A 24,875-nucleotide genomic window follows, 5' to 3' on the forward strand; every position below is an offset into this window, starting at 1 on the left:
CACACTTCCTTTTACCGGATAGCCTACACACAAGCCAGTACACACACATTAACTCAAATGACAGGGAGGGTACTAACACTTTCAAATCAATCTCTGCCTCTGAAACCACGAAAGAAAGTCTCAAAGCTCCACATTTCCCCCAGTCACCCTGATGCCATAGTGCTCTTATAGACGATTTGCAGAACTAAATACCATAGCACCCAATACTCAACGCCTTGTTGGAAGACCACTGACAAGTTAGTGGAAGGCCAGCCACCTTGTCGTTATAGAGGTACAATGATGAACCTAGCTAAACACATGAAAACTTTATGAGGGTCAATATAAGCAATTATATGACACCCATTTAATTTTGCTTTTCACACAGTTTTTCAAAGTGTTATCTGGTTGGCGTTAAAAAAAATGCTTGACTTCAGTGTTACCAATCTTGCTAGCTAGCTAGGCTAGGTAACACTAGGCAAATCAACAGCTGTGTAAACAAATTAGTGATGCATCTTCTGCATTACTAAGCAATGAAAGCAGTACAAGGTGTTGTGTATGCTAGCAATCAGGTGGTTCTTTCTCTGAAGTTGAGTGGGACTTCTTGTTGACTCTTACTTGGATAGCAAGCCATATATTTGGAAAGCTATACCTAGTCGAAATTACACACCAGATATGAAATGATCTGACTGGACCCTGTACTGACTGCTGTCTGCCTTGACGTCTTTGCGATTGATTGAGGCTATCCATACTTGACTGATTTTTAATGAAAATTGTTGTTTCTCCGATCGATTTTTGGAAGTCAATACAATTATTTCGTCTCCGCCACTAGGGGGTTCTGGAATAATTCTGCATAGCCTCTATTCCTGAGACATTTTTATATGCTTTAATTTTTTGATACGGGATCTAAAACAATACTTTTTTTTTTGGATACCTTTCTTTGTAGGATTAAACACATTTCATCATGTGGTTTTGCATTCTTTGTTTAACATTTGTACAGTACATGCCCTTTGTGCTTTTGTAAGAATTGTCACCGCTCAAATGACAGCAAAAATCTCCTAAAGCAGAAACAATTCTCTTTGTAAGAATCAGAATCTCATTGTAAAAGTTGACAGATACCAAAAATCTATATCATGTTTCAATTCTCAACCCTACTGATGTCTCTATCCACCCTGAAGCCTACCTTCTCCAATTTTAAAATTGTATTCATCAAGGCAGCCTTCGCCCAGCATGCAAACTCTTTTTCGGCAACGCCCCCCTTCACATTCATACAGTTACACACATTTGCACCTGGGGATTGCCAACTGCCACTAACATTTGTTACTGATGAAGCTGAAAGTGTGTCTCATTTACCCCCCCACCAGGATTCAAAGTGGACACCCTCCAGACATAAGCTTGCTTCTCTAACCATCAGGCTACCGCTGGCCCTGATCTGATATTAGTGAGTGATCCTTCTGATGATAGGCTATCACTAGCGATTTCCTAAGACCGAGCTCTTGATCCAGCCCTGCTTGGCTCCCATCCTCCGATCGTGCCAAATAACCTCCATCCCTTGCCCCCCAGCATTGTCCTGCCCTACTTGGCACGCCGCCCACTGGGAGTGTATGTGTGTGGGTTTGACTTTAATGGAATCGAGATATGATAGTGCTTTGTGGGCCAAGAAAACAATGTGGTGCTCAAGCATCTCTGAAAGGCCTTCATCGCCTTTAAGTGGGTCTAGCTCAGCAACATTGATTGTGTGTGACTGAGTCATCTTCAGAAATTGCTGTTACGTGTGCTGTGTGTATGTCTGTGTGTGTGTCTCACATCCTGAGGGGCTTATTGAGACATTGGTGCTGGTCCTCGTCAGGAATCCCCTTCTTATGAATGGAAGGCTATAATCTCAATGCCACGCAGCACACAACTGGCAACAGTAATAACAGCACCACCAAGCTCTCTGTTAAAGACAAATATCAGCACAGTACACAGAGCTACACAGGGATTTCTGCTTTATTCAGCATGCAGTTGATTTTAAAGAGGGGCAACATACACACACACACACAAACACACTCTAACGCACGCGTAAGTGCACGTGCACACACACATATATATCGCACAAGCATACAGTACATATGAGCATGCACGCATATACACCCTCAAAAGGATTAACTGGGAAAACACTCAATTAAAAAACAGCTTTAGGTTTTTCCTAATGCGAGAGTGAGGGAAAGAGATTAGATAGAACAGCAGGCAAGCATTGAAATATGAACAACTATACACTGCGGCATATAGGCTAGACCTAAACCCCCATTTTCTATCATGTAATTGATCTCATGAGCACCATTTTGTTTGATTTTTTTCCGCTACTCACGGTACACTGCTTTGTAGTATCAGCATATTCAGAACATGCCTGCACACAGGAAACGTTGGATTCACAGCCTTGAGCATGCTGGGAAGAACCAAATTCACAGTAGAAAAAACAAAAAAACAAAAAAAAACACAAAACAGAAAATGTAGAGAAGGGAGGAGGAGGGGGAGAACAAAAAAGGGAATGAGCTGCACAGTGCTTTCATCTGATGATTATATGAGGCTATTTTTCAGCAGGTAGGCTGGCTAGAAAAGCAAATTGCAGTATGCAGAGAGCTGTGATCAGTCAAGCCTGGCCTGTACAATAGCCCTCACCTCACCTAGGGCTGGGTTTTGTTGGAAATATTTTTATACCTCTTTTGATCTGTAGTGATACTTCAGTTTTTGTACCAGATCTAAAATCTGTCTTTTCCAATGCCTTTGTTTGTTGGATGAAAGCTCTTTTTATTATGCAACACAGTAAATGATTTTCCCCTCAACACTTGTACATACCATCTGCTTTCTTTAACAGAATTACACTCTGTTCAATTGATGCCCAGAGTAAAAATACTCATTGTATCCAACATTCCGTAGGTTTTCAATACTTTTGGATGATTAAAAATTGATAGATACTAAAACTCACTGTAGTATTTCATACTGAGCACTTGCCTTGCCTCTCTGTACAGCTCCTACTTTATACCATCTTAAAAAAAACAGGGACAGCAGGCACAGTGTACAGTGACCATCCTCTCCCTGATAGCTGAGCTGACCTCTGTAAATGATAGGTACAGTATATGCTAATGCATTAGGGTTTCGATACGTTTTTGCTCATAATAATTCCAAGGCTTTTCCATGATTATTCCAGGACATATCATGCAATTTTCACAATTCCACAGTTTAAAAGCTGACTTTAATGTGTCATGTCTTGTTTTAGCTCACTAAAACATCACTTGGGACTTAGGTAATGGAAATTTCTTGTGTGGTTTTACTCCTTCAAAGGCACCCAGATCAGCAGCCCTACTTGACGTCAAAGCACTTGAACAGTTAAAAAAAATAAGATCATAGACAAATTTCCATAACATTCCCAAAACTCTTTTTGGATAAATATCATTTCCTATAAGTTTTCCACGACTGGAAAACACAACTGCTAAATTCCATGACTTTTCAAAGTTTTCCATGACTACAGCAACCAAGGCAAGAAATGTTGCTTGTCCACCTGCCACAGTGGCTACTACCTCCCTAATTTCACCAGCTGCTTTCATTCTTTCTTCTCGCCCGTTAACAAGACTTGGTGAATAGGATTTCCAGATGACGATAGGACCCCTAAATGATGTTGGATGCCTGCCAAGTGTCTGTTAGAATAAACTAACTTAGCAACCATAGAAAGCATTTACCAGCATTTGACTGGTACTTAAGTGGCAATTTCCGGTTCTGGTAGGACCGCTGGTAGTAACAACAGTGTAGTGGTCTCACGGAAACAGACCCTCAAGGGCCCAGACAACCAGATAGTGCTCTTATCACAGCCTCCATTCCCTGCTCGCAGACTGGACAGGCACATGAGTTGGGGATATATACATAGACATACACATACTCAATCCCAAACACACACCCTTTTATAGCATGAGTAAGACCTGAGCGCGCAGGCTTGCACGCACCCTCAAGAGAGCGGAGGCTGAAGTAATGACTCTTGCGGAAGGTTAGTGCCTCTGCAGCGGCTACGCATTAATATTTCATGGGGAGAACCTGGGTGGCGCATGCATATGAACAGGTCTCTCCTCCAGCATGAAAACCTCCCCAGAGCTTTGTGTATGTCGGCTGCCTCCATCGCCCCGCATCAGCAGCAGCATGATTATCCCTCACTGCAGCTCTTAAGGCATACACACCCACTACATGCATGCAGACAAATACCAGCTTACAGTATACTGTAGCAAGGGTCCACCGATATCACCATTTTCACTGTTCCTTTCCTAATTTTAAGTATCATCTGGGAACAATTAATAATCTGATCTGTTACTATTACTGAAAAGGACTTAAACCATTAGTTTAGGGTCATAGGGCAAAAAAACAGAGAAACCATCTCTATTAAAGAGCTCTGTACTCCATGTACACATGTACATATATTCTTTGATTTCTGATATGTAGCTCTTGGTTTTGGATTTCAGTGCTAGAGAAATTCTGTTACCAATTATTTTAGCCTGGTATCTGGACAATATCTGTTTCCGGTATCGGTATCAGAGCGTTGCTTTATAGTGACAAAAAAAATAAAAATAAATAATAGCCACAAACAGTAAACAATACGCACCAACTATAACACAGTGTTCCATCTAGACAAGTCCAATACAAACATCATCCCGCCTGCACTATACTAAACAAGGGCCTAGTCTACGCTGAATGTGACAGAGGATGCTGAATGTGGCCCTCTGCGGAGTGCTGAGGTGAAGGCCGACCTCAATTCTGTCACCACGCTGCTGGTGGGCACTTCATCACTGACTTGGTCAACTTTGTCTAGGCTCCCAGATGGCACTACTGAAGCTTGTTTATGCTCTCCTATCACACGGGGGCTAAGGGGGAGAGGGAACACATGCCTGAATCATGGAGGTGCAGACCATGGTGAAAACAGAGTGAAGTTGCCACACATTCATAACCTCAATAGAAGTCGTATGTATTTCATGCTTTAAAATTAGAACTAACCGCCTAGCGGTTGTATGCCTCCGCCAATAAATTTTGTTTTATCATTGCAAGGACAGTCTTTATTTATTGAACATATATAATTAATGTGATTATTAGCTCAACTTAAAGGATTTTGGTGTCTCCAAAAGTAAGTGACAGCACTTCCACCGTTTTTGTAGAATGACCCAAGATCGTTTTCTCAGCTACAGTGGTAAGCAAAACATTATGATGTCACAGTGAAGTTGACCTTTGAACTTTTGGATATAAAATGTCATCACTTCATCATTTTATCCTATTAGACATTTGTGTGAAATTTTGTCATAATTAGCGTATGAATTCTTGAGTTATGGCCAAAAACGTCTTTTGTGAGGTCACAGTGACCTTGACCTTTGACCTTTGACCACCAAAATCTAATCAGTTCATCCTCGAGTCCAAGTGGACGTTTGTGCCAAATTTGAAGAAATTCCCTCAAGGCGTTCCTGAGATATCGCGTTCACGAGAATGGGACAGACGGACGGACGGACAACCAGAAAACATAATGCCTCCAGCCACGGCTGTCGCCTAGGCATAAAAAAGGTGCCAGGTGTGCCATTCATGGTACCTGTGGCTGAGGGTTTGGCGACTTCTTACGATTCAATACCTAGACCTACCTGCCTCAAAGAAACCGGACTGCTGCTACCATTTTGCCCCCAAACCGGAACACAATGGAAGCAACCGTATTAGCTTAGATGTGTCCATTAAATTTTATGCATGGAAAAAGCAGGCAGTCCACTCCCCTTAGTGGTCATCATGAGTCAAATTCATGTTGGTCAGTCAGGAGTAAGATACTTCACTCCTTTACTCCTATGAGCTATCAAACTCCATCATGGTGTATAGCACTTGAGAAAATAATATACAATTCATGTCTGTTTCTTATTGAGCAGTATGTAATCAGTAAAAAAAAAAAAAAAAAAAGTAAAAGTAAAAGATCTTTGTGTGAAAATTTTCCAACTATGAATCTTCACGCCTTGGCTGCAAATTTTCACACAACTCCCACAACCATCTTGTCATATACAGGAAGAACTATACGTCATTGCCACAATTGCACCAAGGGACTGTGCCATATCTGTACATGTTTTCTTAATTAACACACAGGGAGAGGGACACAGAGTAGGAGAGACAACAGGGAGAAAGTTCTGGCAGGATTGCTTTGCACCATCAATGGACACTGCTGTGACAGTTTCTGAAGAACAATGTGTGACATAGTATATTGCATATATTGCAATAAATCATTCATTCCATAAATGAAAGAGGAACTCTCTCTATACAGCTACAGCCTTCAAAATTGCTCAAGACATTTTGCAATATACTGCATCGCCCCTCAACCTGCTTCAACACCATAGATAACTGACTAACAGCAACCTGCAACATCTATGCCACAGTCTCCACCCCACTGTATGGTGTCTTTAAATTGAATGAGTCTGAGTATCTACAACTAACATAAACATCCTCAAAGTACAGGTTAAATTAAATAATGGGTTATGAAATGCAGTACATTCTTTAGATCTAAATAGGTTTTAAAAAAAGATTAAATAAAAACACAAGATAATAACATAAAAATAACACTATAGACCAAAAGCATTTGGCTATGATGGTAAACCTCAACTAGATAAGTATGTTAAAAGCAAACCATAAAAAGACCTCAAACAAGAATAAAGGTCACGACCTCAACAATTTTCTGTCAGATTCTGCCAGTCTAGGCTGACCAGACTGCTGAATTAGTTTGATGTTTCAAAATGGCTGGAATGCATGACGTAATGAGTGTTATGAAAGGGCCACTGAAACAATAGTGGGCTCCATAGGCTGGGCTATGCTGCATGCTGTTGATCTGAAGCTTTTCCCTCATGTAGGTCAAGTATGGTTACATTGTATAAAAAATGGGTTGTGCAGCTCATTATCTAATGGCAACAAGGTGTCATTCACTCATCTTTTTACCAATATGAATTACATCAGTGGTTCTCAACCAGGGGGTCACAAGCTAATTTTGGGGAGATGATTTATAGGATAAGAAAAAAAAATGTCTAAGAAATACAGTTATTATCATCTCCATTTTGTTTTCTTTGTCTTTTTCTGATGAGCCAAAAAGGTTGAGAACTACTGAAGTGCAGAATGTAAACTATGTTTTTAACCTTTAAGGAATGAATGAACTAGCATGCATGCTTTTTTCAGCATTGCCCTGCCCAGTAAAACCTCATTCCTCCACTGTTCTCCACTGAAGCAGTACTCTGCTCAGAGGAACCTCCACAGTAGTTACTGAGGGAAAGGTGAGGTTACTCATTCACGTGTCACAGCTGGTCTGGGGATCAATCAATAACCTCCAAGTCACAAGCCTTGTAGGGCTAATGGAGGGCAGTTGATAATAAAACCATCACAATTTGCAATGTGGTTAGGAGGGCAACAGATCTGGGTCCGCATTAGTTAAGCAAGTCAGAGTTAGAATGCTGATCTAAGATGTGTTCAGGTCATAGCCTACATGACATGATCAAACGGCTCTTGCTCAGTGATCCCAACAGGTCAACACTCCTCTGAATAGCTGGATAAATATGAGCCCTGCTGCGTGTTAGGGGAAGTGATTTTTGGGCTTTTTTTTTTTTCGCCAACAAAGTGAACCAAGTGGTCAGCAAGAAGTTGTCTCTATGTGAATAAAGGGACGATGAGGAGGCAACTCCTTGATCAATGTTGCCCATCACAGTAGGCCAGAGAGTTGTCGTGTGCATCACCAGCCAAGTCCGTCTAACTAAAGCGAGAAAGCTGGTGGAGGCACTGATGCTCCTCGAGCCTGCTGAGACGGCATCAGCATGACAGATGCCTCCTCTATCTCACTATTCTCCCAAACATCAGCACTGCCGCAACTTTCTCGTCATCACACACACAGACAAAGCAAAATCCATTATCTGCTACAGCTATTTCCCTACCGTCTAGCTCATACAATCATTAATCAAGGCAGCAGCCAGCCAGACAATATTGTCGACCATTGTGAGTTCTTCTCACCCTCGCTATTCTTGAGTAAGAAACAGGCCTTCTCGGTGATAGATGGCCAGGTTTCAGCTGCACTGAGGACCTGACATTATCCAAACATTCCCCTCTTCCTCCAGCTCCCCGCCTCAGCCCTCAGGTCTGCATCAGCTGATATTTCATTAGCTTGTGCTGGGTGTGGCTTATAGCTGCACAGTTTACCAGGGGGATGGGAAGCGGATTATCTATACATCAGCGCTACATGCCTCAACACACTAGCTAGCAGTCTCTCACATCTAAATGCAGCCTTTGTTTGCTCCTCCCCTGTCTAGGCCGATGACCGTGCCTGGTTTATTGTTATAGCGTGCTGTAAATTCAGCTGAACTTTGAGCTGCCATCTTGGCAGCCACTGCTTCACAGGCAGAAAATACATGCTACTAGGAAAATGCAGCAGAAAAATCAACCAGTACATAGGAGGCTAGATCAGTGAAATGTTCCACTGTTGCTCTATAATTACAAATGCAAAGTAAAGCCACAACTGACAGAGTACATTTCTATATCCTGTACAGCTCAATGGGAACAGTAAGGCGAAAACACTACCAGCATTAGGGCTTATTGCTGAGCCCAGCCAAGCTAAAATGTATCCACTTTGGATAAGAGCATCCTCCAAACAGCATACAGTATATTATTCTAATTACCTACTGGTCTATCCCATGACAAACAGCATGTAAATGGAGTGCAGTACAGGTACTGACGGCTACATACCCGATCTTGGGCTTCTGCTTGGGCTTGGAGGAAGGCACGATGCGAGCCTTCTTGGAGGCCTTCACTTTGGGCCGTGCCTTGCTGTTCTCTTTGTGCTCCCGGTCACGGTGCGTTTTGTGATGCGAGGAGCTGGGGAAGCTCTCAGGGCTCATGACCCTGGGGATGTTCTTCTCCCCCCGCTGGCGGGCCTTGGCGATGGCCTCAGAAATGATCCTGTTGGCCTTCTCTTGCTTGTCCTCCACAGCTGACTCCATCTGATGATGCAGCCTCCGCTGCGTCCTCTTCTCCGACGAGGAGCTGGATGAGGATGACGATGATGAGGAAGAGGAGGAGGAGGACGAGCTGCTCTTCATCGGGGGACTGAGGACCCTCACCTGACTACTGGGACCATTAGCGTTCTTTCGAGGCTAAGTGAAGAGAGAGAGAAAAATAAGAGAGCAATGATGAGAATTTACACTCATGATTTCATCATTTTAACGACATCGACTAACATCTCACACATACCAAAGCAATGATGTCATGTAGTCTATTGTAGGCCACATACACAAACACACAAACCCTAAATAGCTGCAAATGAAACATGCTGTGCTATACAAAGATCTTGTATGTTTAAGTTAATGTAACTTGAAAGTAGAGTCGAGGTGTAGCTGTGTTTTTCTCACATAAGGGAAAAAACACAAACATAGGTTGCCTTATCCCTGAGGCCTAGACTGAAACCAGTTCATTTAAGCATGCTGGCTTCTGCAGTCAAGCAGTTGCTGTATTCCATTTTTCACTGTCATTTGACCACCTCCACATTTATCACACATTTCCCCACATACAGAAGTGTGACATAGGCCATTTTCAGCTTGGCCTGGAATGAAATTAATCCAACCTCTATACAGACATGTTTTTGTTTTTAAAAAAAAGGACAGCATGGTGCATTGTTGAGGCCCTCAAAACCCCTGTGTGCATCATGTTCATGTTTCATAACATACAGCACATAGTGACGTGGGAAGAGAAAGCCATAAAATAGGCAATGTGCTGTGAGCTAAGGAGGCTATTTTATAGTCATACAGCTCAGCTAATAGATGAGTAATACAAGCAAACCTTTGTTTCCTTTACAGGAAATGGTGCCAGCAGATTGAGATGCTGTTTCATTGTACAACAAGCGGAGGATGAATGCGGTTATAAAACGTGAAGTAGGCCTTGCAAACATATTCAAAAAATAGAAAGAAAAAAAACACTGCAACTCCCACAATCTAAAGAAGTCACAAAAGCATTCGATGCTGCTGACCACTGCATCTACTAGTTCACTCATTCAGAAAAACACTGATGTGCGGAGGCTCTGTAAACCACTCAGACAGCAGACCATGTTGCTGCCCCCATCTCAGATGCTCGCTGAAGGGGGCTGGACCCGTCTCGCTCGGCAGCGTGCTCACTTTTGCTTCCTGTCGGACTCCACTACAGACTTTCAGCATGGCAAAGACCGGTGTTTCCCCAGGCATTCATCTTGGTCAGGGGAAAGGCCTCTAAAACTGGTTTCAAACCATGTGACATGAAAACTCTCTGTTGAACCCAATACAAATGAAATTCTTTTAGGTGGGGTGGCTATTCAATAGTAGGTCAAACATTGGCACAGACTGTAGCAGGCCACATTGAGCCTCGCAGACATAAATAATCCAGCCTGCCTGATACGTGATAATATGTGAATAATAGATGGCGTGACTGCGGTTATTCCTACACAAGCGCCTTGTGGTGGGCCTTGAGCCCAGAGGAGCGGGAACCCATAAATGGATGACCTAATCTAAAAACGTGTTGCGTATGCCTAGATGGCCCAGGCGCGGCCGGTCGCTTTTTTTTTTTTTTTTCCACACTGCTAAGCTAAATAAAGAGAATTATCTCGAACCTCACAAACAAAGCGGGGGGAGGGGGTAAAATAACTAGCGATTCATTTGGAAGGAAGGAAGAAAAAAAAAAAAACACACACACACACACACACACAAGAGCTGCATTATGATTTTCACGTGTGCAACGCTGCTGTGGCTATTAGGGAGAAATTTATTGGTTCATGCTGGAATGTTCTCATTCAAGTTCAAGGTAAAAAAAAAAAAAAAAAAAAAAGGGAGGAGGGTGAAAGTAATGCTTAAGAGCGGAAGAACATGAGGGAACACGAGAAGCGGCAAGGCGAAGGAAAAAAAACCCATGAAAACAGGAATGAATGCATGTATGAAAAGTGAGAGAGACAGGGAGAGAGAGTGAGAGAGCAAGCGAGCGAGCGAGCGAGAGAGAGAGCGAGAGAGCGAGAGAGAGAGAGAGAGAGAGAGAGGGGAGAAGAAGATAAAAATGCACCAAAACTGAGAGCACTGCAGCTGTGTAATACATCTATAAATAACTGAAATTACAGGCTGCCAGCACTGCAGTGATTTCAATCTCTCTAGCAGCACGTACTCCCATGAAAACGGTGGGGACCATTACAGCCCACAAAAAGGTAGAGAGAGCTCCATTTGGGCCAGCTAGTTTTCTCTCCCTCTCTTACTCTCTCACCCCCTCATTTCCTCATGTAGTGAGCTCTCTGGTGATTGACAGGCTCAACTCACGGAGGACACACACACACACACAAAAACACACACACATACAAAACAGCCTATACATAAACTACAGCACAGGACAACTGGGAGAGGGGAATCTGTGGAGAGCGAGGGTGGGAAAGCGAGGTATGGAGTGAATAGAGAGAGAGAGGGGGGCGTGGGGGGTAGGGAAAAAAAAACGTAAATCTAGTATGCCTTGATAAGGTCTAGCACAGCGAAGCAAATGAGTATGGGGGGGGGGGGAAGCAGCAATGAGTTCAAGATGGCGGCAGTGCAGCATGAGCCAGTAGCAGAGGAGGTTGTTCAGTTCCTGCCGGCACCTCCTCCTCCCTCCCTCCTCCCTCCTCCCTCCTCCCTCCCAGCTCTCCGAGAAGCTCACTTACCCTTCCTCTTGGCCTCTTAACTGTAGACATGGTGCTTTTTTTTTTTCTTCCTCTTTCCTCCCCCTCTCCAGCCGGCTAACAAAAGCCGTGCCCTTTCGCCGGGTTTTTTCTCTCTCCCTTGCTCGCGCTCTGTCACACACTCTCTCTCTCACACACACACACTCTCTCTCTCTCGACAGTCGTTCTCTCACTCTTCCTTGAGCCGTGTGTCCCCCCTCCCCTCCCTCCTCCTTTTCCTCCCCTCCTCCTCCTCCTCCCCGGTCAGCTCTCCTCAGGCAGTGGAAGAGCGTCGGAGCCGTTCCGTCTCCTCCTCCCCCAGCGGGCAGGGCTCAAGAGGAGCGCATGGGAGCTCCTTGCCTCTCTCTCTCTCTCTCTCTCTCCCTCTCACCCTCGTCTCTCTTCACGGGGAGCTGAGGGAGCAGCGCTGTGGGCGGTAGAGGAGGTGCGTGGCAGTCCAGGAAGCTCTCATTCTGCCGCTGCTGCGTGCTGCTTCGGCGTCGTCCGGCTTAACCCGAGTCTCCCTCTCTCTCTTGTGTGTGTGTGTGTGCGTGTCAGAGTTGCCTTCCCCTACCTCCTCTCTCCTCCCTTCTCATTGATTCCCCTCTCCGCCTGCGTTTCGTGTGCGCTCTCTATGCCTTTCTGTGCCTTCTCCTTCCTTTCCCCTCTCTTTCTTGCTCTTTCTCCTTTGCCGCTTTCTCTCGTGCCTCTTCTTGTACTCCTCACAAGCCAGGATAAGGTAGGTTACTCCTTTATACACACAAAAGGCTTTTGTGTTAGCTTGCTCGCTTGTTCGGCCGGTTGTTTTTTCCTCCTTTTTTCCCCCACTTGTTTTTCTTTTTCCTCCTTCTCCCTCGCTGCCCTCCCCTCTCCCTGGCTGGGGCGTGTATGGCGAGCTCGAGACTCCGGCAGGCAGAGCGGCGGAAAATGAAAGCACAAAGCAGCGAAATGCATCAGCATGAATATTAGAGATGTCGTTAAAACCCGGACTCGTTTTTCTCTCTCTCTCTCTCTCTCGCTCACTCGCTCGCTCTCTCACTCTCGCTCTCTCTCCCTCTCTCTTTGGCTCTTTGTAAGGAAGTAGGCCAGCAGATGGTGCTAGCAGTTATTACATTAACTTTCACAACTTAACCCCCAAAGTACTGGATTTCTACAACACCACAGATTGTCAACATGATAGTTTTTTCCCCCATGTAGGCTACCGCAAATGCCCTGTTGAATTATTTATGCCACACCATCATCCCAAAAGGCTGGACGGACTGGAAAGATTAGTCCATCAAGATAATGATCAACGGTGAGAAACACATTGGAACAAATTCCCAAAGGCTAAAAAAGTCTTCCTCATCCAAATGGCACACAAATTTACAGACATTCACAAATGAAGGCAGCACAGCATAGCACACTCACTACTCTCTAACCATACCAGACACATGCAGCCAACGCAGCACTGACTCTCCAGCGGTGAATTGAGACACTCTAGTGGGGAGTGAACCCGACTACCCCGTCGTATTTCCTGGAATACGATTCCACAAGAGGGGATTGAGACGGGTGCGGGGCGGGCAGCTCTTCCTGGGTGCCTGAAGGGGTCCTGGGAGAGCGAGCCAGCCTATTGGGGGACTCCTGACAACATGAAGCAGGGGCCATGTGCACCGGCTGGCACATGGTACTGAGAATAACACAGAGACACACGGCTGGCCTGAAGCCAGGCACAGGGCACTGCTGGGTCAGCCTGGGAGCTATGAGTTACGAACAGATGCCTCACCAAACAGTTTTTAAACCTTTTTCAACTGAACATGCTTGCTCTTTTCCAGAAACAGCCTGTTTCACATTCATGCAGTTCCACACATTCACACCTTGGAGCTGCCCACTACAACCACAGTTATCCACTGGTGGCCACTGAGCAGCTCCACTGGAGGAGTTGGGGGTTGAGTGCCTTGCTCAAGGGCACCTCAACTAGATTTTGAAGGGAGGGGAGAGAGCGTTACCCCTTCACTTTCCCCATCCACACAGCAGGGGGCAGGAAGAGGTGTGTTTTTGAAGTCTCAGTGGGGGAAAGCTGTATCAATGGCCAGACCCAACACACTAACACATATCTAACGCCAGTAAAACCACAAAATAATTGTTTTTTAAATTTGGCTATAATAGATTTGATCCTATTTTGGGTTTGAAGTTTCAAGTTGAATTGAAACATAAAATAATAATAAATAAAGAATAATTCACTGCCATGCCCCCATCTTATACTAAGCCAGGTGAGCCAGCATTGCCTCTCGAGTTAACACATAACTTCTGATTGACGGAGCTGACTACAGGCTCTTGGCTCAACAACAGGGGGCTACATCTATTTCTTATGTTTATCAGTGGAGTATGCACAGGGGCACACACACACACACACACACAGTCAGACATCCTGTTAAGAAACTCAGGGTCTTTCACAGTAATTTAAAAAAAGCACAGATCTTCTGAGAATCCAAATAAAAAGGCAAATATCAAATGTTCTCCAGGCCTGAGAGTTTATGGAGCTAAAGATGTAATTTCTCAGCCTGTTGGGGCACAAAACTCCCATTCATTTCTAATAGAAGATTGCAATTTTTTTTCTACTCTTTGTTTTTATTCCCGTTCACATCGCGATCAAAAAAGCTCCGACTTGGAGCTTTTTTTTTTTTTTAGATTTTATTTTTAGGCATTTTATGCTTTATTAGACAGAGATAGTGTGAGAGAGAGACAGGAAGGTATTGAGAGAGAGAGGGGAGGACATGCAGCAAATGACTGCGGGCCGGATTCGAACCTGGGGCGCTGTGGGAAGGACTGAGCCTTATATGGTATGCGCTCTACTCGGTGATCCACCGGGGCGCCCCCTGACTTGGAGCTTTAAAAAAAAAAGAAAAAAGAAAAAAAAAAAGGGGGCTACTGTGTGTTAAAGTACTGTTTATTCAAGTATTGTGTGGGTGTGCATGAGTAGGCTACAACGCAATCAGAGTATGGCTAAACATTGCATGTGGGATAGATAACCTAAATAAACTTGTGTACAAGCGACCCAATTGGAATGGCGTGGGAGGCCTTATTCAGTGTGTGTGTATGTGTGTGTGTGTGTGTGCACATGCTGTATAAGAGCAGTAGGATGAGCACTGCCACAACACAGGTATGAGGCAGGTCTTGGAAAATTTCTCACTACATCTCTGTTGTTCATGTGTACTTTTGTGCTGTTTATATCTCTTATGAGGATAAAAATGATTGGCGTGTGTGTATTCCAGCACATGGCCGTCCTTCGTCAGTGTTTGAAGCAGCAGGCGTCAGATCCACCTGCCAGGCCAGGCCTTGGAGTTTGGACTGTAGAAGAGGAGAGGAGGGGAATCGGCGGGCTACATGCCTGCTGGGAGCCACAGCGTCCTCAGCAAGCCAAAGAGCACAACTGTCTGATAATGCCCATTAGGGAAATGCTATTGGGAATGAGCTTTGACTATACACGCATAAACAGTGCACTGATACAGCAACATATAACTGACATAGCATTGATGTTATCGTTGCTTGGCCCTTTCAAATGAACAAATAAATTAAACGTCTAGAAAATGGTCTCACACAGTTGGAATGTGTACAAAGCAGTCTCCATCATTTCAGTAGGAGTATAAAATCACACAACCTCTATTGCACGTGCAACACAGACACTACTGCCACTGTGGGGCAAAAGACGAAAAAATAAGCTATGCTCAGAGAGACATAAAGTGGCAATTTCCATCCTGAATCCAACCGCACCACTGCAACAGGTAATAGTCTATTCGAAACGTAAAAGACAGGTAGTGAGAGACAGGTAGAGAGCATGAATAACACCTCAATAGATTCAAAACACAGAAAGGCTTTTAGCTGCCTTGCGTGGCTTTGTGAGAGAATATATTTTCTCTCTTGCTGGAAATGTGCATGTTTGCATGCGTCAAAACAAGAGGGAAAAAAGAAAGAGGAGGAAAAAAACAGAAAAACTAAACGCACACATGCTTGAATGGTCACATGGCATGAAGCTATAGCGCCTTGGCAACCGAACGGTTAATATGCAAACGAGCCTACCAGCTCTGTATGAGGGGGAGTGGTTTCCCCTAAAGACAGAGGAGGGAGGGGGAGAAGCAGGGGAGGGGAGTAAGAGAGCTGGTGAAAGGAAACAAGTGAGAGAAAAAAAGTGTGTGTGTGTGTGTGCGTGCAGAAACGCTGGGTGGATGCAGAGGCACAGGTGTCAGTCTCTGAACACTCCATTACTACCTCATCAAAGGGCCTGTATTAGTGCGCCACTGCACTCATTTCTTGCCTGCACCACCCTGAGAGAGTCCCCACTAACACACCATTAGGGAAATGAGAGCAGAGAGCTTGCGATTCACTGACATGCTGGAAGCGACAAGACAGTGAGCACCCGCTGGTGCTTCAGAGTCTACAGCTAGTCGTCACTCTCGTACACAAAAGTCTAGATCCATGGCCAACTGGTGTCTAATGTCATTCACTGCTGGTGGCAATGTTATCCTTGACTGAACAAGAGCTTTTCAGCCTGATGTCATGATCATACTTCATACATTTATGCTGCTGTAAACAAAGCACAAATCAGGTGTGCTTATTGGTTATAGTTAGGGCTGGACGATATGGTTGAAATCAATATCACGATAATCATAAGGTTTTTTTTCTACATCGATATATATGATGATATGGCTCATATAAGCAAAATCACGTTAAATAATCAAATGAATGTTCATCATATTGAACCGAATGGTAATGTTTGGTGTGATGTCAAACTAAACTGAAATTTTCACATAATATTCCTACCATACTTCATTTTGTCTGAGATTCTAAATAAAATTTGCTTGTTCTCATCAGTTCAGACAGCAGAATTGTGCGTCCCAAACTCACCACATCATCACAATATAATCCCACTGAAAGACGATAAATGATAATATTGGATTATCGTCCAGCCCTAGTTATAGTGTTACAAGATAAACTCATTCCAATTTTGATTCACATCATAAAAAAATTAAAGAATTAGAAAATAAAAAAAGGGGGTAAAACAACGTTCAGTTTGGTTCATGTATGCACTTAAAGAAGCCATCCTTCAACTGGAGGAGCCAGGTTCGAGCCCTGACTCAGCACACATCCGTGTCTAACTTTAGAGTTTGTCTTAGAAGTTTTTTAATCCCTACCAGCTCCAGGGCTGCTGTTCTGTAGATGACCCTGACCTCTGACCTCCCTGGAGGGGAGCAAGAGAAAAGAGAATTTGTCTTTGGATCAATAAAATCACATTTAGTACTGAAATGATTAGTCGATTGATCAGGTCGACTGACAGAAAATTTATAATTTATAATTTAAATAAATGATAATCATTTATCAAGTAAAAATACAAAACATTTGCTGATTACAGCTTAACAAATGCTAAAATTTGCTTGCTTTTTTCTGTATCATATATTATAAAATGAATACTTCAGGTTTTTCTTTTAAGTAAGAAATCAATTTTGGCTCCAGATGGGCATTTGTCAATATTTTTTACATTTTATAGACTAAATGATAAATCGATTAATTGAGGAAATAATTAACAGATAAATCAATAATGAAAATAATTGCTAACTGCAGCCTCATTATTATTCACATTATTATCAGTGTAGAACATCTTTCAGGCATCTTTCAGAAGGCATCGTGCTGGGTGCCTGTTGCAGCAAGCTCAATATGAGAATTGCCACACGAGTTAGAATTTATTTGAGCCATCATTCTCCAGCCTATAACATTTTATCAAATTTATAACTCTTTACTCTCCAGCCTACAACTCTATCCTTTGCTGCTGTAATGACCCAATTTCCCTCCAGGGATCAATAAAGTTCATCTTATCTTAAAAATACAATAAATCCAGCGCGTGCAACACAATGATGCCGCAGTATTGGATTGTCTCATTTGAAATGAATGAACTTCCGTCGGAAAGCAACACATTCGACGCATTGAATGTGATCAAGTGGTAGGTGATCATGTTTCAGTTAGTGAGCCAACATGAGAAGCTGCCCACTTCAACACCTCTACCCACATCTACAAAAAACAAACAAGAAGCCTGATATATCAAGTCTTATCACCGCCCCCGTCTCCCTTCATTGCACCCTTGCCTCGATTTTCACACCATGTGCCATCAAATTACTTCAAGTGCACTTAAAAGTCAACCTTTGATGCTCTTCCTTGAAAAAAAAGGACTCCCTGTAAGTGTGTCGTGTCTCAGCGCTGTGTACTAAGAATAGGCCTGGCCTTGTGTGTTTCTTACAGAGATAATAACCCCACAGACACGTACCTCCCCGACCATAACCAGAGCCCAAACCTATGGCCTGGTTAATGAAATATAGATTGCACTGTCAAGTCTAGGTGAAAAAAAAAAAGAAAAAAAGATTAGGCCCCGCTAATTAGGCCTAAGGCTGCAGGCCAGTTTGAAGCCAGAATGGAGTGTGAAGCAGCGGCAGGGCTGATAAATGAAAGGGGACGTGATGCACAGCAATGCTTCCTCAACCAATTAAATACAGCATCAGGCATTAATGATCCTTTACTCAGGGACCAGAGGTACAGTGGCTGGGGCTGAGCACGGTGCCCTAGAGAGAAGCCGCTGAAAGACTGTAACAGAGGATTATTACTGCACTGGCCCTGTTCTACAGTCTGACCTGGTCTACTATGACCAGGCACACAGCCCCGCTGAGCCGGAGGGAGGGTGCAGGGGGAGGGCAGACAGGAGAGCAGTGGTTCACAGGGTGATTATCAATACTGTGCACTTGAACTGAAATGTGATCATAGGCAAAACACACACAAAAAAAGAAATTGAGCGTTTTTTTGTACTTCTATTTACTTTTACCTTGGACAGTTTTCTGAGAGTGCATGATCTTTTTTAGCAACACCCTGCTTCACATTCTTACAGTTACACACAGTATTCACAGTTGGCAGCTGCCTAGCACAAATACAGTCTTCTACTGTCGGCCATTGACCAGTTATGCTCTGGCAATTGAACGTCAACTGCCTTGCTCAAAGGCACCCGGTCAGCAGCTGTTGAGGCAGGTGAGAGCATTCCTGATTCACTTTCCCCACTCAGATTTTCCCAGTTGGTCCAGGGACTAAAAGCGGTGACCTTGTGTGTTGTGCAACTTATTGGCTACCATAACCAATTCAACCAATCACTGTTAAGTCCAAACTAGGCATGCACCAATACAACTTCTGATACAGAGTACTAAACTGATAAACTGATTTAAAGTACAAGCTGATACTGAGTACCAATTTGTTTGGGGTTAATGGACAAGAAACAACTTGTATATCAGCTATCTAACATTATTTCATATGTTAATAAGGCAGCTGATCAAGTCACTCTTTCATTTCTAACATGCAGCATGTGGCCTATAGTATAAGACATTAGCAATGGCTGAATTCTCTATTAGCCTATTTCAGCCTGGTATTAGTTTAATATATACGATGCCAACACTGGTATTGCTGCATCTCTGCTTCAAAACAAAGCAATAAGCCTAAAATTTAAAAAAAAAGAAGTAAGCAATGTTCTAGTATGACGATTATATTTGCGTCGGCAGACAGTACGGTGCTAGCAGACTTCTACACCGGCTGTACAGTGGTGTGTACAGTGCGTTTGTGTGTGTGGGCCTCTCTGTCTGAGATATTTATAGTAAACACCCATAAAGCTCCAAGGACCGGGCCAAGACAGTCAGACAGACAGGCAGATAGACAAACAGACCCAAACACACACACACATACGCTCCCTTCTATCCCTCCCTCTCTTTCATACATACAAAGATTGCTACACCATGTTAATTCCTTGCAAATACAACCATTAGCGACTCGCACTGGATACCATTAGCCGGGCCGGCCTTGGCAGAGGTGCCTCACCACTAGACCCCCGGCGCACCCTCCAGCAGCCCCCATCCAGGAGGGTTTAATAATGAGAGCCTATTAGCTCGTCATTAGGAGGTCAGCTAATTGACTCCTTTATTTAATTAAGCCGAGCACGGGCGGCCATTTCCATCGCTGATAAAAGGGATTATGAGTGCGGATGGATCCGTGTGGAGAGTTAAAGGTATGCTGGACCTAGTCATCTGGCTAGGACAGGGTTGGACACTAGGGGGCAACTGTGAGAGTGAGAGCGAGAGAGAGAGAGAGAGAGAGAGAGAGAGAGAGAGAGAGAGAGAGAGAGAGAGAGAGAGAGAGAGACAGAAAGAGACAGAGAGAGGAAGAGAGAGACAAAGAGAGAGAGACAGAGAGAGCACACGAGAGGTGAAGAGGGAGCTCTGTCACTAGCTTTATGTGAGGTGAGCTGCCGTGTCCAAACTGTGTATAGGACCTGCTGAACTACAAATTATCTATAAGGTAATTCTTTCTCCAACATCAGTATAGTGAGAATACCAGAAAGATATATGATATATATATTTTCTGGGTTTCATTGACAAGATATCAGCAAAATATTAAGTGGAAATTAGCTGTTTAAGAAACTACCCACAATGCTACGTGGCAAGTTGTGATAGTAATATTAATCAACAGAAAACAACAGCCTGATGCTAGATATGTGTCAGCCTTTGTGAATGACGCATGTGTAGTTAGTATTAGGACTGTGTATTCAGTGAACAGGTCTCTGGCATCTGCAAGTATTGGCGATTTGTTGTAAACCTCTGGAAGGCAGCAAGACCACTGTCAAATAGTCAAGTGTGCTGGCTCTCTGCAGAATAATGAGCATTACAATTGTTTCTCTATGTGTGTGTGCTTCCCCTTTGGAGTGTTTCAGAATTCACTCAGGTGCAGCCAAAATGGTAGTAAGCAAAATAAACAGCCATGTGGGCGGTGGAAAACGAATGGACCATAACCTTCAAGAAAGTCTAATCCACCAACTCAGCGGAGGCCTACCTACCCTCAAAATAGCTGAACCAGAAACAATCACTTTGTTGGAGGACTTTGCATACGCTAAATGATAAGAAAAACAACCAAAATGATTCTCATACCGACAGAACCCCAAAACACCTTGTGGCCTGTCCTCTGCTTTGTGTCTTCGGAGTGGAATGGTTGGGTTTGGCTTGCTCAGGATGCTCATTATCCCATTGACCCCTGCAGTATATAGGTCTGACCTCGGTTTGAGGGTTATGCAGAATACCCTCAGAGTATAGCCTAGGCCTGGCTCTGTGTCAATCAGGCCAAATGAATGAGAAGGGCAGACAGAAAGATTCTAACCAGGGCATCTGTCCTCCTCACATCTTTAAGAGTCAGCTCACGGACAGGGCAGTCGGTCAGCAAGCTTTAAGATAGTATTTTAAGGGCTACCACAGGCTGTGTGCACGCACATCCAATCATGAGCCCAAGTGAGAGCAAAAGGCAATCCATCTAAAGAGGAACACCCTTCACAATTAGTGGCTGACTCCAACAGTGTGGCAGCAGTGCCATCATTTCACACAGACTGGCTGACAGGGTCACTTAACAGGTTCAATTTGGAACTGATTTGGCCACCTGAATCTGAATATTCACACTCAACTCAGCCCATCATGCTGTTTTAAATATGCTATTTGGTGGATGTTTTTTTTATCCAAAGCACATTTTTCTTTTTGGGTCAGTGTGTACAAATATTACAAATATAAATTAAGCTTTTAGAATCTCAAGAGAGTCCATGTTCAGCTGTTACATACTGTCAGCTCAGAATGAATTTCAGCATGAAAATCTATCTGCAATCTCAACAAATATGTTGAATTGCTACAAAAACAAAGCCAGTATTTGGGTGACAGTGTTTGAACAGGGAGTAGTGCCTTACTGCAATTACACATCAGGCCTATAAGGCAGGTCTTCCCAACCCGTGCCCTGAAATGAAAATGTGGTCACCAAAAAAGGTCCTAATCAAACTAAAATTATTTGACAATATCGGATTTCTATTTTGAAATGAGATTCTACTTATGGACCTCAGTGAAAGCAGTGCAGGTTGCCTCCACAGGTGTTATTGACAAGCTTGCAAGAGCCGTTTAATTTATCCCCTCTGGAGGAATGAAATGCATTTCGCATACTGAAAGACAGAAAGTTTTCATATACTTTACATGATGAGTTGTGAACCCTCTGCTTTAAGGCTGGCTTGCAGCAGTGCTCCATCCGTGTCATGACATGGCGCTCTCTGAATCAGAGACAGTGACGGCACATCAGGCCAGACACCGGACGGTGCACTGAAGCTGAACTGTACAAAACAAGCAAGCCGGGTGATGCCATTCATTAACGGGAATGTTGGTGCAGACTCAAGAGTGGAGCTGAGAGGAGGTCCCTAAGGATACGAGAGGGCAGGCAGGGAGAGGGAGAGAGGGAGAGAGAGAGAGAGAGAGAGAATCTGCAGGGGGCTCACTGCCAGACCTTTACAACTCCTTCATTATTGAAGCAGTGCAAAGGGAGAGCAGGACTGCTGTGCACGTGAAGAGGCACAAACACACATAAACAGGCATGCACGTACGTGCACACACCTCAAGTAAGAACCCATTCAGCATGTGAGAGAGACAGAGTGCGTGCAGAGCAGGCCTGCAGCCTCCAGGATTTGATGAAGTAAGGAGCTTTTTTCTGCTCCAATTTCCACTTCCTCCAGAGCGCCAGACAGGTGCCTGTGGAATGGCTCTCCACTGGAAAGGTAGAGGGCAGGCAGGTGGGGAGAGCCACATTATAACACATAGGTTTCCTACCAGCAACGGAAAGCATGTGAGAGAGAGGGTAATCTCTATCCTCTTTGTAGGAAGACAACATAAAAAAACAAAAAACAATGATAGCTTAAGTTGAGGGGAAGAAGGCTGGAGTATCAGAATCTTGTGACTTCCGTTTGGGTTTGAAATGTAGAAACAGTAAAACATTTGTTTTAGTTAAATAATTCATATAAAAAGATGAACGGAAATGTATCTGAACACCATGGCAACATCTGTGCAGAGAGGAGCTGAGATTGTATGATGCTGTGCAGGTATGTGTGCCTCTGTGCCTGTACATGTTCACTACCAAATCCAGATGGATTTGTTGTGCAACACTAAAGCAAAACTATCTCATCAATGGAACAGAAAAGGGAACAAAGGTGAGCTTTATTTGCTTAATATTTGTCCTGTTAAATGTATCCTCTATTTATAAAAATGGGCAAAATAAGAAAAATCCCAGGTCTGAGTGATTTGAGTGTTTGTTAAAGTAACAAAAAAAAGTAACAAAAAGTAACATGGCGGCAGTCCCCGACAAATGAGGCATTAACAAATATGTCACCTTGTTTTGACCTGTAATTATAGCATCCTCGCTTGGGACAATCAGTGTAATTTTGAAAATATTGGAACACAGTGGTGTGATACATCATTTGCCAGTTTCGTCAAAAAATTTTCAGTAATGTCTGAGATATTGCGCCATGACAGACGGACGAACAAATGGCCATAGACCAATCCATAGGCTTTCAATATGGAGGACAACTCTCATCTTAATCATCGTAATTTGTTATTTTTTAGAAATAGATTCCCCAACAGCGGAGCGGAGCCTCTGTGAACCACAGCCATACTCTCAGCACAAAACGCTGCATCAATGGAACGTGGAGTTCAATGGTTTTGGTAGTGGTGGTGGTGGTGGTGAGTGGTAACACTAATGATGGGTCCGCCGGACTCCAGCTGCATTCACTCCACCAAGCCAGGAGGAAACCTGCACTTCAGCAGGAATGTCAAGAAGGGCTGTACACTCAAATGACTGCTGTATGACACACTCGGCATTTCACGCAGCACATTCAGCCGCTGCGTCTCAAGGTTGAGAGCTCGATAACGACCGCTTTGTGCTGTGTTGTGAAGTGAACACCACACAATAATACCAGAAAGACATGAATGGACCCATTTTTGATCAAATAGGGAAACTGAAACATGCCCTCGTAGGCTCTCTGGTGAATTATGTCAATGACGGCATGATTGTATTGGTCCACTACAACCTGATTCATTGAGGTGTCATTGTTTTTTTTTTCTTCTTGTATTTAATATTACCTTTTTCTGGGATTGGATGATGGTAGCATGACACAGTACGAGGTGAGTAATGATCTAGCAATGGCGTACGAGTCTAAACAGTGAACTTTATCCCCAGTGCAAAAACCGACTGATTCGCCCTTCTCTATAGAGATTGAATGTTGTGAAATAAAAACATATACGCAGTAAACAAACCCTTTGACTTAACAACCTCAGCATCCATGGCAACTAGCAAATGACTTCCTCCAACCACCTGAGAAAACCTGTTTGCTGAAGTTACAAATCAGTAACTAGTGAACTAACTGCCGTCTCTGTGGACAATGACTACAGTAACCCATAGCAAGTTCTTTCAAAGTCAAACTGCTTGCGAGGCACGGCAAACACTGTATCAACTGTAAACACAAGGGCAAATTCATTACCCTCTTCGCTTCCTTTCCTATATCTCTACTTCATGTTATGCTTAAGATGTTTTATTCATAGACTAGGGGGTCTCGGACAAAGTCTCTTCTTAAGACTGCTTGTTTTTGTGAAACGGCAACCACTGTGCCTACTGTAAACACAAGGGCAAAGCCATTACCCCTTCACACCATTTCCTAGTTCTCTGCCCTGTCCCTCACTGGGGCTAATTAACAAGTGGTTTTCATGCACTCTTATTCAAACCGTCTCTTTCTGTAGCCAGAAACAGGGTAGTAGTCTAGCCTTTCAGCTCTCCCCTCTCCGGCAGTCAAAGGTTAACCTGAGTTCAAGGAGGTCACACTATGTCACAACCAGAAAGCCTTGCATTCCAGTCACACAAAAAAAACCCTCCACTTTTGACCACGGAGCAAACGCTCCCCCAACCCACCCCCAAAAAAATATTCAAAGTCATTTAATCCCCTAAGAAGGAGACAACAGAGAAAAGGACACAGAGAAAGAGGGAAAGAAAGCGGAATAAAAAGAGAATACTTTATATTCAGACCTACTGTGCAGTTTGGGCTGGCAGCGTTCCCACATGCTCCCAACAGACTCAATCCAAGTACAACTCCCTCCTCCCTCTCCTCTCCCGCCTCCTCCTCCTCTGGGCCCTCCCCTTCCGCCCACAGCAGAGACTGCCTGACTTCCTGTTTACCTCTGACCCCTAGTTATCCCCCGCCCCCGCCCTCGTCTGGCAGGCTTCCAACAGACAGGCAGATGAGGCCGGATGCAAACAGGGAGAGCACTTGACAGAGTGAGCGAGCGAGCGAGCGAGAGAGAGA

At 43.9% G+C, this 24,875-nt stretch overlaps 1 protein-coding gene across 1 annotated transcript in view; it reads right to left on the reverse strand.

Moving 5' to 3' along the window:
- LOC139654122 (chromodomain-helicase-DNA-binding protein 9-like) overlaps window positions 1-24,875 on the reverse strand; it is a 53,338-nt gene that overhangs the window by 15,341 nt on the left and 13,122 nt on the right. The window contains exon 3 of the mRNA XM_071531160.1: window positions 8,731-9,137. Within this exon, the coding sequence (XP_071387261.1) occupies window positions 8,731-9,137 (407 nt within the window). The remainder of the gene's footprint in view (window positions 1-8,730; window positions 9,138-24,875) is intronic.

Source organism: Centroberyx affinis, unplaced genomic scaffold (genome assembly GCF_046629955.1).
Source record: "Centroberyx affinis isolate AG114_WGS23_722 - 3 ecotype Tasmania unplaced genomic scaffold, CSIRO-AGI_Caff_v1 ptg002047l_1, whole genome shotgun sequence".
NCBI classification, from domain to species: domain Eukaryota; kingdom Metazoa; phylum Chordata; class Actinopteri; order Beryciformes; family Berycidae; genus Centroberyx; species Centroberyx affinis.